Source organism: Mus musculus, chromosome 9 (assembly GCF_000001635.26).
Source record: "Mus musculus strain C57BL/6J chromosome 9, GRCm38.p6 C57BL/6J".
Classification (NCBI taxonomy): domain Eukaryota; kingdom Metazoa; phylum Chordata; class Mammalia; order Rodentia; family Muridae; genus Mus; species Mus musculus.
In genome coordinates this window covers 108,637,575-108,653,952 of record NC_000075.6, presented here as the reverse complement: position 1 = coordinate 108,653,952, position 16,378 = coordinate 108,637,575, and the positions used below count along the sequence as shown (strand labels likewise).

The 16,378-nt window shown below is 43.5% G+C and overlaps 1 protein-coding gene across 9 annotated transcripts in view; it reads left to right on the top strand.

The window, feature by feature from the left end:
- Nucleotides 1-271: 271 nt before the first annotated feature.
- The window catches only part of Arih2 (ariadne RBR E3 ubiquitin protein ligase 2), a 50,740-nt gene continuing 34,633 nt past the window's right edge, over nt 272-16,378 (top strand). For 3 of the 9 annotated variants that reach the window (NR_151664.1, NM_011790.5, NM_001357286.1), the window contains exons 1-3: nt 4,545-4,724; nt 8,959-9,020; nt 9,585-9,927. Coding sequence is in view for 6 of the 9 variants with exons in the window: in NM_011790.5 (NP_035920.1) it covers nt 9,676-9,927 (252 nt within the window). In the remaining 3 variants the exon portion in view is untranslated. Of the gene's footprint in view, nt 381-4,542; nt 4,725-5,356; nt 5,383-7,852; nt 8,022-8,958; nt 9,021-9,584; nt 9,928-16,378 lie in introns of those variants that run through there. The other 6 variants (XM_030244352.1, NM_001357285.1, XM_030244353.1 and 3 more) reach the window with 6 other exon arrangements.

Below are 16,378 nucleotides of genomic sequence, written 5' to 3'. Positions count from 1 at the left end.
TAGCCCCTATGGCTTGATACTTGCTGTAGTGGCTATTCCTGGTTGTCAACTTGACTATATTTGGAATGAACTACAATCCAGAATTGGAAGGATCACTAGTGACCCTTATCTGGAGGCTTGGAGATCCTTATCTGGATCTTGGTATGGAAATCTTGAGCCATAGTGGCTATGGATTCCAGAAGATTAAATCTCGGAGTTTAAGGAACACACCTTCAATCTGGGCTACACCTTCTGCTGGAGACAATATAAGGACATTGGAAGAAGGGAGTCTAGCTCTTGCTCCTTCGCCTGCTTGCTGCGTGAGACTGAGTAACTGCTAGATCCTTGGACTTCCATTCACAGCTGCGACTGAACAGTTGTTGGGAATTGGGCTGCCGACTGTAAGTCATCAATAAGTTCCTCTACTATCTAGAGACTGTCCGTAAGTTCTGCGACTCTAGAGAACCCTGGCTAATGCACTTGCTGTGTGTTTTAGGCTGCGTTCAGACAGGACCTGGTAATCCTTCTCTCTCAGCCTCTGGACTGCTGGGATTAAACAGGTGCCATCTTTGTTTGGGTTTTGATCAGGTCTCACTGTTTTTTGAATTTTAACAAGTTTTTTTTTTTTTTGTTGTTGTTTTTGAGACAAGGTTTTGCTGTGTAGCCCTGGCTGTGCTGGAAGTTGCTTTGTAGACCAAGCTGACCTTGAACTCCTAGAGATCCAATTGCCTCTGCCTTGCCAGTGCTGGGGTTAAAGGGATGTGCCATGTGCCGCCGCCACATTTCGGCGGAGGGGAGATTTAAACCAGTGTTTTTCATTATTTTACATGCATGCATGTATGTCCATCACATGCATGCAATGCCGTACAGGCCATTAGAAGGCATCAGATCCCTGGAACTGGAGTTTCAGATAGTTGTGTGCTTCCATGTGGGTGCTGGGAATCAAACCGAGGTCTTAAAAGTAGTAAATGCTTTTAAGTGCTGAGCCTACCCATATCTCCTACCCATATCTTCTACCCATTGTATACATTGTATATAAATATGTACATGAATTGAGACAGTGTTTCTCTGTGTAGCCCTGGTTGTGCTGGAAGTTGCTTTATAAACCAGGCTGGCCTTGAACTCAGAGAGATCCAAATACACACACACACACACACACACACACACACACACACGTCAGGGGCCACCATAGGACAAGCTAATAACTAGCAGGTAATCTTTCAGACATGGTTTGCCTCAGATTAAAATAATCCATGACAGATTTGCTCCTATAGGCAAGGCCCAGGAGAAAATCATTTTTGGAAAGATTACTATTAACATGCTTTTCCTGTTATTATCACATATATAACAATCACTAGGTAGTGACCCACCATTTTGAGCAGATCTCTGCAGAACAATGAAGATGTGTTTTCTTGTAGTGATGTCTCAGCTGATGTCTCATGGCCCTCACTCAGCTTTTTGGGTATCTTGTCCAGGTTTAAGGTGTAGTACCATGCCACAAATTGGGATGAACTTCATGATGTTGGTTCAAACCTTGGACACTGGAAAGCCATATGTACCTATGGTATGGCACATGTAAGCTCAGGAGGTTGTAGGTGAGCCATTTTATGTTGCCGTACTGGAGCTTGAGGGTGAATCTAAACTTTTGAAAATATGTGTATGTGTGTGAGCCTCTGTGAGTATATGTGTACCACATTTGCACTTGAGCCTGTGGAGGCTAGAAAAAGGCAGTCCTGAACTTACATGTGGATGTTAGGAACTGAACTCGGGTCCTCTGGAAAGAGTGGAAGTGCTCTTAGTCACCATCCAGTGCGTGTACGTGGGAGGTACTGGAATCCTGAGGACAACTGTCCCACAGTACCTACAGTGAAACGGGGTTGGAATTGGTCCCGGGACTCCAAACCAAAACCCAAGGTTCCATGAGGTCTCTCATACAAAATGGGACTTGATAAGTGAGCACCCACATTCTGTAGTTTGCAGGTAAAATACTTCTACAGACGGACCGTTCCTCTCTAGTACTCACTGCAGTGGGTCTGTTACCAGTAACTCAAAGTCATCACTGGAAACTAGTTTTCAGGAAATATGATTTGGATCCTTCACAGGGACCATCGTGATATGCATATGTTTTGTCAACTCAAGTACCCAAGTTCACGGCTTGTCCAGATTTGTGTTCTATTGCTGTGATAAAGGCTATGACAAAAAGCAATTTGAAGAGGAAAAAATTTATCTCATCTTTTAGCTTATAGTCCCTCATAGAAGGAAATTAGGGCAAGAACTTGAGGCAGAAACCTAAGCAGGGATAAGGGAAGAGCATGGCTCACTAGTTTGATCCCATGGATTGCTCAGCCTGCTCGCTCTCACTTGCTTGAGCGCTCTCTCTCTCTCTCTCTCTCTCTCTCTCTCTTTCTCTCAAGATATAGTCTCTCTGTGTAGCCCTGGCTGTCCTGGAACTTGATTCACAGACCAGGATGGTCTTGCTGGAACTCAGAGCTCTATCTACCTCCTAAGTGCTAGGATTAAAGGCATGTGCCACCACTGCCTAGCTTTAGTTTCCAATCTTTTACTGCCAGGACCACCCATCCAGAGATGGCACTGTTGATAGTGGGCTGGATCCTCCTACATCAATCATTAATCAAGAAAATGTCTTCGTTACAGGCCAATTTAATGAAGACATTTTATCAATTGACGTGAATCTTCTCTGTAAAAGCAAGTGGCACAGTTTTTTTGTTTTGTTTTTTTGTTTTTTGTTTTTTGAGACAGGGTTTCTCTGTATAGCCCTGGATGTCCTAGAACTCACTCTGTAGACCAGGCTGGCCTCAAACTCAGAAATCTGCCTGCCTCTGTCTCCCAAGTGCTGGGATTAAAGGCGTGTGTCACCACTGCCCAGCTACTTTTTTTGTTGTTGTTAAAGATAATTACTGATCATGTACCTCTGGCTGCCTTGTTGGGCAGCCTGGCACTTAGTATGTAGACCAGGTTGGCCTGGAACTTACTTTCTTTTTTTTTTTTTTTTTTTTTCTCTGTGCAGTCCTGGCTGTCCTGGAACTCATTCTGTAGACCAGGCTGGCCTTGAACTCAGAAATCCACCTGCCTCTGCCTCCCGAGGCCTGGAACTTTCAATGATTCCCCTAGCCTTTGCACCCCAAGTGCTATTCTTGTTCTAGCGACTTTCAACATTTGATTACCCCTGATTTTGATTCATGACCCAAATTTGTAGATATTTTAAGTAGATTGTGTGGCTGCACACATGTGAGTTTGTAAGTTTTAGGTCTGTACAGAGCTTCAGGTTATCCAGGGATATATAGTGAGAACTTTTCTCAAAAAAGAAAAAAAAATTTTTTTTTTAATTTTCTGTTTACAAGTATGTGTGTGCCGGAAGAGGTTCAAAGAGGGCTTCGGATCCCCTGGACATTATCAATAGTGGGCAAGGACCTCAGGTTTCTGGAGAGAACAGCAAGAGCTCTTAATGGCCCAGCCAACTCCCAAGTCTCTTCAGTTATATTTTTTCCAAGAATTACATAAAAGAGGCTATTACACGGTCTTTTTTCTTTCTGCCTCACTTTTCCGGGTGTCTTGAATACCAATACATACACTCCAGAAAAGGTAGAACTAGGTTATCTACAGATTTGCACGAACATTGATTTACCTCACAGTGCCTCTGGCTTCACTCCAGTAATTAACATCTCGATGGAGTTGCTACTTGAGCGAGCCTCCTATCAGTCCACAACAAGGCTTGGTGACCAGAACTTGGTGACTGGAGTCCTAATGCAGTCTATATCGTGGGTAGAAGTTGTGCAGCGAAACACTTACGATGTATGAATCTCTGGGTCTGGTAATCTAGCAAGGCAAACCAGCCTTGGCTATATAGTGAGTTGCTTCTAAATATAACCACACCAAACAAAAAATACCCGTCGTGAAGGTGAGTGGAAGTCGGAGAAGTGGGTGGCTAGGGGGATAGTGTCATGAGAAACTAAAGTCTGATTGCTCATGGGCCAGAACTTCCTCCTAACGTACGTAGAAATTCCGAGTATGGCTCATGTCAAACCATAGTTGCCCGGAAACTATGATCTTTTTAACCTACTCCAGTGTTGCCAGAATGTCTTCTCACGCTGTTCGTCAGAGTATAAACAGTGAAGTGGGTAGACGTCTGGTCAGGGGAAAAAAAAAAAAAAAAAGCTAAAAATACCTCATCTAAGGGTCTGATGGCTCAGTGGGTAAAAAGCGCTTACTGCCACGCCTGACAAGTGTTTGATCCTCGAAACCCACATGGTGGAAGGAGAAAAACTGCTCCCGGAAAATTGTCCTCTGACCTCTTCTGCACGCGAGCCGTGCGACACACACAAAATACACGCAAGAAAACCTAAAACTAACTATCGAATAAAGACACTGGTAGGCTATAACGCAGGAAACAAATTCCTACATCATTCCTTCAAAAGCGAACGCTCAGTAGTTCCTCCCAGGGGCTCTCGCTAGAGGATGGTGAGGAAGCGATTCCAACCGACTACGCAGTCGTCAGAAGCCTGGGAGCCTCCAGGGCGACCGCAGGTCGACCCCTACCGGAAGTGACGCGCGGCGCAGAACACTTCCGGAGCTGCGGGGGACGGCTCTGCCGGAGGAAGCTGCGCGGGCCTGAGCCGCGTCCGCCGGCTGCCTCCGCTGCCGCTACGCCTCCGTCAGCCTGGTTTGGTCTGGCTTGACCTGGTCCGGCCGGCCTGGGCTCTGCGGCCGCGAGGTCGCGGCTCCCGGTAAGTGCGCGGCGGGAGTCGAGGCCTTGTTTACTCTTGACTGGCCGCCGGGAGGGGGGGGATCCCCGCGCGTTTCGCCGGCGCGGTCCGGGCTCCGCCTTCGCCGCCGCTTGCGAGGCCGGGCCGTCCCAGGTCCCGACGTTCCCCGCCGACTGATAGGCACTCCCGGAGGCGACAGCCCGCGCCGGCGGGTGCCTGGCGTCTCTCCTGGGTTCCTCTTCCTCGTTGGCTCTTTAGCTCCCCGAGAGGTCGGAGGCCAGGGCCTCTGGCCCGCGAGGCTCGGGTGCGCTCGGGCCTGCCCTTCTGGGCGCTCCAGGCGAACGCACCGCCTCGGAGGCTCCCCGTTTCTCTGGTGGTTGGGAGCTTTGGCAGCGCCAGCCGCACTGTTTGTTAACGCCCGTCCTGGGAAAGGGCCTCCCCGCGCGTGGGTTCCGTGTCCGCGCGAAGACCGGGGCGCCTCGCAGAGACGTGCGACCGGTCACGCCCGACGCCACTGGTCTAGCCTCAAGAGAGGCGGTGGTGTTCTCGGACGAGCTCGCCTTAGTTCTTCTGTTTGTTACTCTGTCTCGTAGAACTTTCTGTCGGCGACGAACACGTTCTAGACCTTTGCTGTTCAGTATGGTAGCCATTAAGCCACACACGGCTTTCGTGTTGACATGTATGTAGTTAGTATATCTGAGAAACTACATTTGACTTTTTAAAAGTAAACTAACTTTCAATAACTCCATGTAATCGGCGGCTACCTGCCATTATTAGGACAGATGCGGTGTCGAGTTGGTTGTTTTTAGACAGTGTCTACATAGTCATGGCTGTCAAGGAACTCACTGTGTAGACTGGGCCGAACTCGAACTCACCTGCTTCTGCCTCTCAAGTGCTGGCATTGAAGGCTTGCACTACCACGCCCGGGATGCTGCTGAGTTTTTAAACAAGTTGCTGATTCATATTTTTCAGCCAAGAAGTTTTCTTCGAAATGTAGTTAATAAATGACTACTGAGGGCCAAGTGTTACAACTGGAGTTAAACATCTGTGCGACTAGCCAATTTTTTTGTGTTCCTGTCAACTTCAAACTAAAAGGTCTTTATCCTTTTGTATGTGGCCATGTCTTGGAAACCAGCTCAAAATGAGTGGCAGGTTTTTTTGAAGATGACTTTAACTCTTGGAAAAAGTACTAATTTTGTACCATTTCTCTCTGAGATAGTCATATTTAACATCTTGAATACTTTGACATTAAGAAAATAACACATTGGCCCTTTGAACAAAGTCAGGATTCAGTTTTCTTGCGTGCTTTATTTTGAGACAGTGTCTCCCACTTTTTTTTTTTTTTTTTTTGAGACAGGGTTTCTCTGTATAGCCCTGGCTGTCCTGGAACTCACTCTGTAGACCAGGCTGGCCTCAAACTCAGAAATTCACCTGCCTCTGCCTCCCAAGTGCTGGGATTAAAGGCGTGCGCCACCACGCCCAGCCAGTGTCTCCCACTTTTGATCCTCCTGCTGACACTCCTAAGTTGGGGATCCCAGAATGTGCCACTAAGCTCAGCAAGGCCAGCCTTCCTTCAGGAATCTCTTAACAGAGCCTAATGGTGTCACTCACCTTTAGTCTGGCCATTTAGGAAGCTGTGCTCTTGTGAGTTTGAGGACAGACATCATCATAGTGAGACCTTGTATCAAAAATATGTGTGTTTATAAAATTTTTATTTTAAAAAAGCTTTATTTAGATCTGAATCTAGAACACCAGGAAGTATATGAAACAGTCAATTCTTTTAAAGAACCTGGATTCCCATCTACTTGGTTATTTGGTTGGTGAAAAAGCTGTGAGCCATGTTCTCGACAGATCCTAAGGAGAAATCAGAATTTGAAAGGGTATGCTCTTTAGTTAGTGAGATTTCTGTAGCTTTAAATCAGGCCTCCTGAGAGTGATGGCTAGAATCTGCTTAGAATGGAATTCTGATGCTGCCTCTGCTAGTTGACTTTGTATGATCCTAGGCAAGATACTTCAGCATTATCAATCCCAGCTTCATTTGTAAGCCTCTGTTTGAGACAGCATCTCACCATGCAACTCATTGAATTTACCAGTCTGGAATTAAAGGTGTAGATTTGCACCACCTCACCTGGCCATTGTAAGCCCATTCCCCCCCTCTTACCCCCCCCCTTTTTTTTTCCTTTCCCCCTCCGTAGCCCTGGCTGTCCTGGAACTAGCTCTGTAGATCAGGGTGGCTTCAAACTCAGACCCACCTGCTTTTGCCTCCCTGGTGCACTACAATGTCTGGCTATTCCATTATTTGGGAAATAATTTTCCATGCTATTTGTTCAGACTTTGATCTTTAATTTTGTATTTTCCTATCTATAATCAAAGTATTCTTTGGTAGTTATAAGCTCTGGTTGCCCAAGAAATCCTAAAGAAACGCAATAGACATGAAAAAATTAATATTTTACAAGTCTTGGATAGTAGGATCCATGTGTCTAGAAAAACCAGGTGGCCTTTGTAATATGAGGTGACTGGGTATGGTAGCATGTTTACCACTCTAGAGTCAGTGGGACCTGATAAATGAGAGAGACAAAAGTTTCATTAAATAACCAACTTTATTCAGAGCATTTATACTCTGAATAATTTATACTCTGAGGGTTAAGAGAAACCATATGAGTAAGATCACAAGGACCAGCCAAATGTGGATAGTTTACACATTTAATTGAGTAACAACAAACAGTATGAGGAAACTGTTAAGCTACACTTGCGAGAACAGGAGAATACATTCCAAGAACAGTTCTGTGAAGAAACTGAGGTCGTACGAATCTATGCCTTTAATCCCAGCACTTGGGAGGCAGAGGCAGGCAGATTTCTGAGTTCGAGGCCAGCCTGGTCTACAGAGTGAGCTCTAGGACAGCCAGGGCTACACAGAGAAACCCTGTCTCGAAAATCGAAAAACAAACAAACAAAGAATCTATTTTCTAAGAGTTTTCTTGCAAGCACTCAGAATTTCCACTCAGTTCCGTTCGTGAACCGAGTTTCAGGAGTAGCTTATGTTGATGGTCACAGAGTAAAGATGGAGATAGATATTACTATTGCCTAATTGGGTGCATTTTTATTGTAAAGCTGAGACATCTTGATGACCTTGATCCTCCTTCCACCTCACAGCTTTTAGGATTACAAGCGTGTGCCATCATATAAACCTAGGCACTGAAGTGTGTACTTCCAGTTTTCCTATGCAACTGTGGGAGGTGGAGACAGGAGACTCTGGCAGGTCTTTGGGCCAACTAGCCTGGTTTATACATTGGTAATACAAACCCTACCTCAAATAAGGTGAGTTTCAGGCTAGCTAGTCAACTTAATAAGACTTTGTCCCAAAAAGTAACACAGGGTTCTGCATGTGGTGCATATTTTTAATCCCTGCACTCAAGAGGCAGAGACAGTCTGATTTCTGTGAGTTCAAGGCCAGCTTGGACACAGTTCCAGGTCGTCCATAGCTACTTAGAGAGTATGGATCTGGGTTGGGGGGTAGAGGGCTTGAGGAAGTAAAGTGCTTACCTAGTTAGCTGGATTCAGTCCTCCCACTGCTAGGTAAGTAATGCTAGTTTGCAAACTGGGTATAGTGACACATACCTATAGATCTAGGATACGTATCTAGATCCTATCACACACACACACAAAAGTGGGCTTATGGGACAGCACAGCAGAAAAAAAGCACTTGCTGCCAACCTTGAAGACCTTTATTATTTACTTATTTGTTTATTTTAGATTTGTTTACTTTATCTATATTGAGTATATTGTAGCTGTCTTCAGACATACCAGAAGAGGGCATCAGAACCCATTACAGATGGGTGTGAGCTACCATGTAGTTGTTGAGAATTGAACTCAGGACTTCTGGAAAAGCAGTCAGTACTCTTAACTGCTGAGCCATCTCTCCAGCCTGAAGACCTTCTTTAAATACCTGGAGCTCAAATAGTTGGAGAGAACAACCTCACACCAACTGTTCTTTGACTTCCACTCAAGGTTGCCTCTACCCACATCCACCTAAAACGTATAAATGAAAGAAACAAAATAGCTGGGCATGGCAGCACATGTTTGTTAACCTCACACTTGAGAAGCCGAGGCAGGTGGTTCTCTGAGTTCAAGGTCAGCTTGGTTGGTAGAGTTGCAAGACAAGTCATTATGTGGTGAGACCCTTTCTTAAACAAAAACAATAAACTTGAGAAAGGGTATCAGTTCTAAAAATATAAATTGTCTCTTTTCGTTTCAGATGGAAATCCTATGACAGACAGTTTGGGTGATATCTGCAGGAAAGATCTTTAAACATTACAGGTGATTTAAACATTTCCTTAACTTTGTATTAGGCTTGGAGGCAATGTACCTTTACCTGTCTCTTGGTGGAAGGATTTCCCTTGATAAACATAGTCAAGGGAGGGGGAAGGGTTCTAAAAGAAACTAGAATTGAGATAGGAAGCTGGGCTGGGTGGTGTGTAGCTTTAATTTTTTAAAAAAGATTTATTTATTTTATATATAAGTACACTGTAGCTGTCTTCAGACACACCAGAAGAGGGCATTGGATCCCATTACAGATGATTGTGAGCCACCATGTGGTTGCTGGGAATTGAACTCAGGACCTCTGGAAGAGCAGTCAGTGCTCTTAACTGCTGAGCTATCTCTCCAGCCCCTCATGTCTTTAATTTCAGGACTTAGAGGCAGATGCAGGAGAGTTCTAGGACAGCCAGAGTTACACTGAGAACTCTGTCTTGGTGCAGGGTGGGGGTGGGGGATTGAGATAGGCTGTCATGGGAGCAGGGCTAGGGCTTTGATATTTTGATTGTTGAATGATTTCCACTTTAATTGTTCATAGAGAGTAATACTTTTTTTCCTTTCTCTTAGAAGACAATACACGCTAATGCATTTGAGAAAACGATAAAAATTGGGGGTAGGGAAAAAAGCAACTGTTTCTGCAACTTTGCTGGATGTTAAGATGTCTGTGGACATGAACAGCCAAGGGTCAGATAGCAATGAAGAGGACTATGACCCAAACTGTGAGGAAGAGGAAGAAGAGGAAGAGGACCCTGGGGACATAGAGGACTACTATGTGGGAGTAGCCAGTGATGTGGAGCAGCAGGGGGCTGATGCTTTTGATCCTGAAGAGTATCAGTTCACTTGCTTGACCTATAAGGAGTCTGAGGGCGCCCTCCATGAACATATGACCAGCTTAGCCTCTGTCTTAAAGGTGAGTTGTTCTGCCAGTTCAAATGTAATCTCTCAGGTGAAACTGAAGGATGGTCTGTTGTTAATCAGTCACTCTCTTGTAGCTTGAAACCCAAACCTATGTATGTATGTATGTATGTATGTATGTATGTATGTATTTGGATATTTTGTCACATTTACTTGGTTTTTTGTTTTTTGGTTTTTTTTTTTTTTTTTTTTTTTTTTTTGGTTTTTTGAGACAGGGTTTTTCTGTGTAGCCCTGGCTGTCCTGGAACTCACTCTCGAACTCAGAAATCCGCCTGCCTCTGCCTCCCGAGTGCTCTGGGGTTAAAGGCGTGCGCCACCACGCCTGGCCACATTTACTTGTTTTAAAATATAAACATGTCCAGGGTAAAAGGAGGTATAGAATAAGTTTAAGATCAGAAGTATGTGGCAGAATAGCTCAGTTTCAGAAGTGTGGTCTGCTGTGATGAAATGATGTGTATCTGAACCACTGTAGTTCCTACAACTGTTTGATAGTACCCAGATGCCCTGTTTGCCGTGATCAGTGCCTTCCAGTTTCAGGTGTACTGGTGGTTCTCTGTTTCGAGAGTTCTCATAAAAACAGTTCTCAGAGCTTATAATTGGGGATATCCATATAAAAAGTTTAAAAAGTGGCTGTACTCAGTTATTCCAAAAGAGTGGTTGGGTGTTTTGTTTTGGTTACCACTTAGACCAGCATCCTTTTTGAATCTTACATCTCAGGTCGGTTATTGACGTTTGGATACCTAAGTGCTTTTAAATGCTTAGACATTTTTCCAGTATGCTTTCTTTGCAAGATGTTCACCAAAATGTGAAAATGAGGACATTTATCTTCTTTACTGTTTTGTTGACTTTGCTTCATGAATTACCTTTGAGTTTTGCTGGATTGCACTGAAGGTCAGTGGGGCTCAGTAGAAGCCCTGGCCTTGTACACAGCCTGACCACCTCAGGTCACTCTCTGGAGCACAGAGAAAGGTGGAAGGAGAGCTGTCCTCTAATTCTGAGTGTTTTGTGTTGCACATGCTCCTCTGCCCCAAATAATGCCAACTGAGAGTTAGAAGGAATGGTAGGCTAGGCATGATGATGCGTCTGCAATCCCAGCACTGGGGAGGTGCCAGAGGACAGATCAAAGTAAATTCAGGGTCCCAGGCTTACAGTGAGTTCAAAGCTGGCTGTTGCTATACAGGACTGTTTCAAAAAATAACCAACTAACTAAAGAAAACAAGACATGCCAACCAAATTTTCTTATAGTTATTTAAATGGAAATACCCATATATATCATGTATGAATTTCTAGAAAAGATGGTTGTATATAATGCCTGATAATCCAGCATAAAAATCCTATGGGCTTGTGCATGGTCCTGCAGGCCTTTCATCCCAGCAGTTGGGAGGTAGAGGCAGAATCAGTTCAGTATCACCCTAAACTACATAATTTATTTGAAGCCAGCATGGGATACATACAGTCCTGACCAACATTTTCCTGGTCCTCCTCAAAAGTTTGCAAAGCTGGGTGTGGTGGTATACACACCCTGCCCAAAGCAGTTTGATCTCTGAGTTCAAGGCCAACCAAGGTTACAAAGTGAGACCCTATCTCAAAAAAACAATCCCCTCAAACCCCACATGCCTGTATTGTTTGGCCACACGTATGGTCTCAACCAGTGTACTAGGGGCTCTCAAGGAGAGTCACTCAGTGAAAAGCACAAGCAATAATCCACATAATAAAGAGCCCTGAGAACAGAAAAGGGTAATAACATCAAGGGAAGGCTTTATAGGGGCTGAACATATGTCACTTTCATAAGAAAAATAGCAAAATGTGAAGGTACATATGGCAAACATTATGTAATAGCTTACATATGTGTATGGGGTGTGTGTGTGTGTGTGTGTGTGTGTGTGTGTGTGTGTGTGTGTGTGTGATAAAACCTTAAAAACAAAACATAGAAAGGACTGGTGTTTGAGCCACTTACCAGCCTTACAGGGACAGAAAAGTCAGCACAGTTTGAAAATCTGAGAGTTTTGTAGACCAGCCTGGTCTACAGAGTGAATTCCAGGACAGCCAGGGCTACACAGAGAAACCCTGTCTCAAAAAAACAAAAACAAAAAAAGGAAAGGAAAGGAAAGAACTTACAAGTCCTTTGCTTAAATGGGCGCTTCCTAACCTTGGTCAAAGAAACTATCTAGCATCGATCCACAAATCTGACATTTCCTTTCTAATTGCTTTTTTACCTCTTCCTTCCTTCCCCTTCCTTTCTTCCTCTCTCTTCAAAACAGTTTCTCTGTGTAGCCCTGGATGTCCTGGAACTTACTCTGTAAATCAGGCTAGCCTCAGACTCACAGACATCCTCTTGCCTTTGTCTCCCAAGGGCTAGATTAAAGACATGTGCCACCACCACCAGGGTTATTTTCTAATTTTTTAAAGGTGACTTATTATCATTTTTTAAAGTTGTGTATGTGTGTGTGATTTTGTGGGGATATGTTCATGTGACTGCAAGTGGCTGAGGCCAGAGGTGTAGGAGCTAGAGTTACAAGTGGTTGGTAGCTGTCCAATATGGTCCTGGGAACTGAACTTGGATCCTCTGCAAGAGCTCTGAAACCTCTCAGCCACCCACGGAGCAGCTCTCCAGTTCTTAACATCCTCCCTTCCCTCTTTTCTTTCTCTCTCTCTTTTTTTTTTTTTCCTGTTTGTATAGTTTTGTTTTTGTTTTTTTGAAATAGGGTCTCTGTGGAATTTGGTATGTAGACTAGGCTGGCCTTGAACTCGAAGCATGCCTGAGTTTTGGGGAAGGTTGGTTTTGTTTTTGTTTTGAGACAGAGTTGCTGTTAAGTTCATCTAGGCTTTGCCCTCCAAATCCTCCTAAGTGAGTCCCCCCACCACCACAACGTGTGTGTGTGTGTGTGTGTGTGTGTGTGTGTAAGTTTCTTTTGGATGATGAACTTCAGCCTTCTGACAGCTTTATGTTTGATCCTTTTGTACATTTTGGCATCATCTCTTAAAAACTTTTGATTGCCAGGTTCTGGCCATCCTTCCTGTCAGTATATTGTATTCACAGGAGATACCAGATAATTTCTTGAATACTCCGTGGGTTTTCTGGATTGTTGAGCGGTTGCTGCAGCTTTTGGTGGGAATTGGATTTTCTAGTCTTTGCTGAGCAACCTCCTTAATTGTCAGGAAAGGAGTTGTTCTACCTTCATGACCAAGAAAAGAAAGAACAAAAAGAGCCAGGAACAAAGTTGAGAATTAAGAGATGGAGAGTTGAGACAGACTACAAAGGTTAAGAAAGAAAGGAGAGGAGAGGAGAAAATGATCCACATCACAGCTGCCGGGTGAGGCATCTTCATTATCCTCTTCTACAGCTCACTGACGAGCATGGTAGGGAGCATCTTTTTTCTTCCTGGTTCTGGGCAACAGATATTGAGGCTTAGATATCAGACGTGTAGAGGAACTGTTCCAAGTGGTTCTAGCTGGGCTGGGGAGATGGCTCAGCAGTTAAGGCTGCTCTTCCAGAGGACTTAAGTTCAATTCTCAACACCCAAATGGTAGATTACATCTGTAATTCCAGTTCTAAGGGATCTGATATGGTCACACAGACATACATGTTAGTAAAATACCAATGCACATAAAATAAAAATGAATACAATGCTGTAATGGCTTATGCTATTAATCCCAGAACTTGGAAGACAAAGAAAGGGGGGATTTATGGGAGTTCATGAGGCCAGCCTGGTCTACGGAGTGAGTTTCAGGACAATAGAAGCTACACAGGCTTCTGCCTTAAAGCAAATTAATAAATCATAAAGAATCAAGTGGTTCTAAAACAAGGTAAGAGGTTGGAGAGAGTTAGCAATAATAAAGGAGAAATGGGTTTGGTATTACCTGTGATAGCAGCACTTTGAAGGGTGGAGGTGACAACTTAGGCCACCTTGGGATTCATGAAACCCTGCCTTTTAAAATAGGAACAAAACAAAACAGTATTCTACAATAGTGCAGGAGGGAGCAAGAATAAGGAAGTATGATGACCATGTCCTTACCGTGACTGTGACCAGTGTCCTCATTGTTGTCTGCACTGTTGTGAGACATGTGCGTGTTTCCTATGATTTAGATACTGCTTGGTTCATAGAAAACCTTAGATGTGTAATTTAAGTGAGCCTCATGAACAGCTTTCTGTGAACAAAAGCTATATATCTGCTCTACTTGTCAAGTTGAGCTGCAATTTAAAAAAAAAGACAACAGAAACAAAAAACTAGCTTTAATAAAGCCTAAGGTTTAAAAAATGTTTTAAATATTTTGGGATTTGAGATCTTTTATCTTTTTTTAAATTGCATGTGCAGGCATGGTGATGGATACTTTTAATGAAGTACTCGGGAGTCAGAGACAGGCTGATCTTTGTGAGTTCCAGGCCAGTCTGGTCTACAGAGTGATTTCTAGTTTATCCAGGTCTGCATAGTGAGACCTATCTCAAAAAATTACATTTATTTTCTCATGTGCATGCATGCCATGGGGTCAGTGTCTGTGGAGGTCAAAGGACTATCAGAGGAAGTCAGTAATCTACCCTGTGGGTCACAGAAATCAAACTAGATCCTAAGGCTGAAAGGCAAGGGCCTTTATCCAGTGAGTCAAATCACCAGCCTAGTCTTAGAATTTGAAGTCTTTGGCATACTGGGCGTTTAGTTGTAATAGGGTCCTGGTGTTAGAGTGTAACTTATATATGTTCTGACAGAAGCCTAGTAGTAAGATTAACTTTTTTAAGAGTGAAAGGTGAGGCTGGAAAGATGTCTTAGTGCTTAAGAGCACTGACTGCTCTTCCAGAGGTTCTGAGTTCAATTCCCAGCAACCACATGGTGGCTCACAACCATCTGTAATGGGATCTGATGCCCTCTTCTGGTGTGTCTGAAGACACAGTGTGCTCACATACATTTAAAAAAAAAAAAAAAGGATGGAAGGTGCAGCTGACTCTGTTGGCACAACCCTGTAATTGAAAACTAATTACAAAGAAAATCAAAAGTTTATGTCCAGCCAGGTTGCGTAGTGAGAACCTTGTATTCAGCACCCCCCCTACCCCTACCCCTTTTTTTGAAGATAGTAATCAGTATTGGAGCTCTTGGCTACCATGCACAGGGATTTAGGTTCTGTCCCTTGTGCTGCAAAATGTAATATGCCATGAAAACCTAGTCAAGAGCTGAGGATAGAGAGAACAAAGAAAATGTCTGTTACTAAATGACAACTATAGACAGTCAGACCCTGTACAGGTTGTTGTGGGGAGTGGGGCTGCTTGAACTCCTCTTCATTGTAAAAATGGAAGGGAGAACATCTTGTATGCATAAGTATTTTTTAGTGATCATGAAATAATATTTAAAGAAAGATTGCTCTGGGCACGGTGGCAAGCTGATCTCTGTGAGTTTGAAGTCAGCCTAGCCTATAAGATTTCCAGTATAGTTAGAGCTAAATAATAGAGAGAATGTGTCTCCAAAAAAAAGAAAGAAAATTACTCTCGTTACTATATTTCCTTTGAGTGTATGTGAGCCCTAGGAATCCTGTCACTGCTTTCACAGAAAAAAATAGCTTTTCCCCGTCTTTTGTGAATGTAGTGATGGATGCACATTTGGAAATCCATGTGTTCCCGTGGATATCTCTGTGCATGCGTTTGGAGGCTGTAGGTTGTTAGGTGTCATCCTCAGTCACTCTGCTCCTTGGTTTGCAGTTATTTACCTGGGATCCCGGTGGATCCTGGGGCAAACGTGAGAATATATGATGTACAGGGAAAAGGAAATTAACGCTGGTCTATTGTGAAGTGTTCTTATTACTGGGGGAAAGGAATAAACTTTGAAAACTTCAGGGCTTGAGTGTCAGGAAAGTATGTTGCTCACCTGTCAAGCCTTGGGGAGAGGAGAGTTAAGCTAGTTATTATGAGTATTTATAGTTCTTCATGCAGTAGAGCTGGCAGAATGTTCCCTAGATTCTCTCACCCTCTTGCTTGAATTTATTTTAAAGTCTAGTTTTTGTTCTTCAAGAGGATGTGGCAAATATCATGCTACACTCTTCTTCTGGATCGCCCCCCCCTTTGTGGGTGAATGATGAGGGTTTAGTGCTTCTGACCTCATGCATATGTTTACAGTGTTGAAAACAACCTGGTTCTTATATACTTTTGTCAACCCTATTGGTTGATATTCTTTAACACAAAGTAATTTGTGTTTAGTTTTCCTTAGGTGGCATCATATACATGTACAATATCTGAAGACTTAATTACTAAATATTCTGGAATAGTTGAATTTTAAGACCATCATATTTCTATTATCTACATATTAATTTCTTTCTTCTTTCTTGTTGCTGCTCATGGGAATTGTTTTCAGGTTGAGCCTGGTAATACTAAAGGTTTCTACAGAGAGCCTTCTGATTTCTGCTGTGCCTTGATACCAGGTTTCTTTGAATGCTTGTATTTAAGTATAGTCTTAAATAAATTC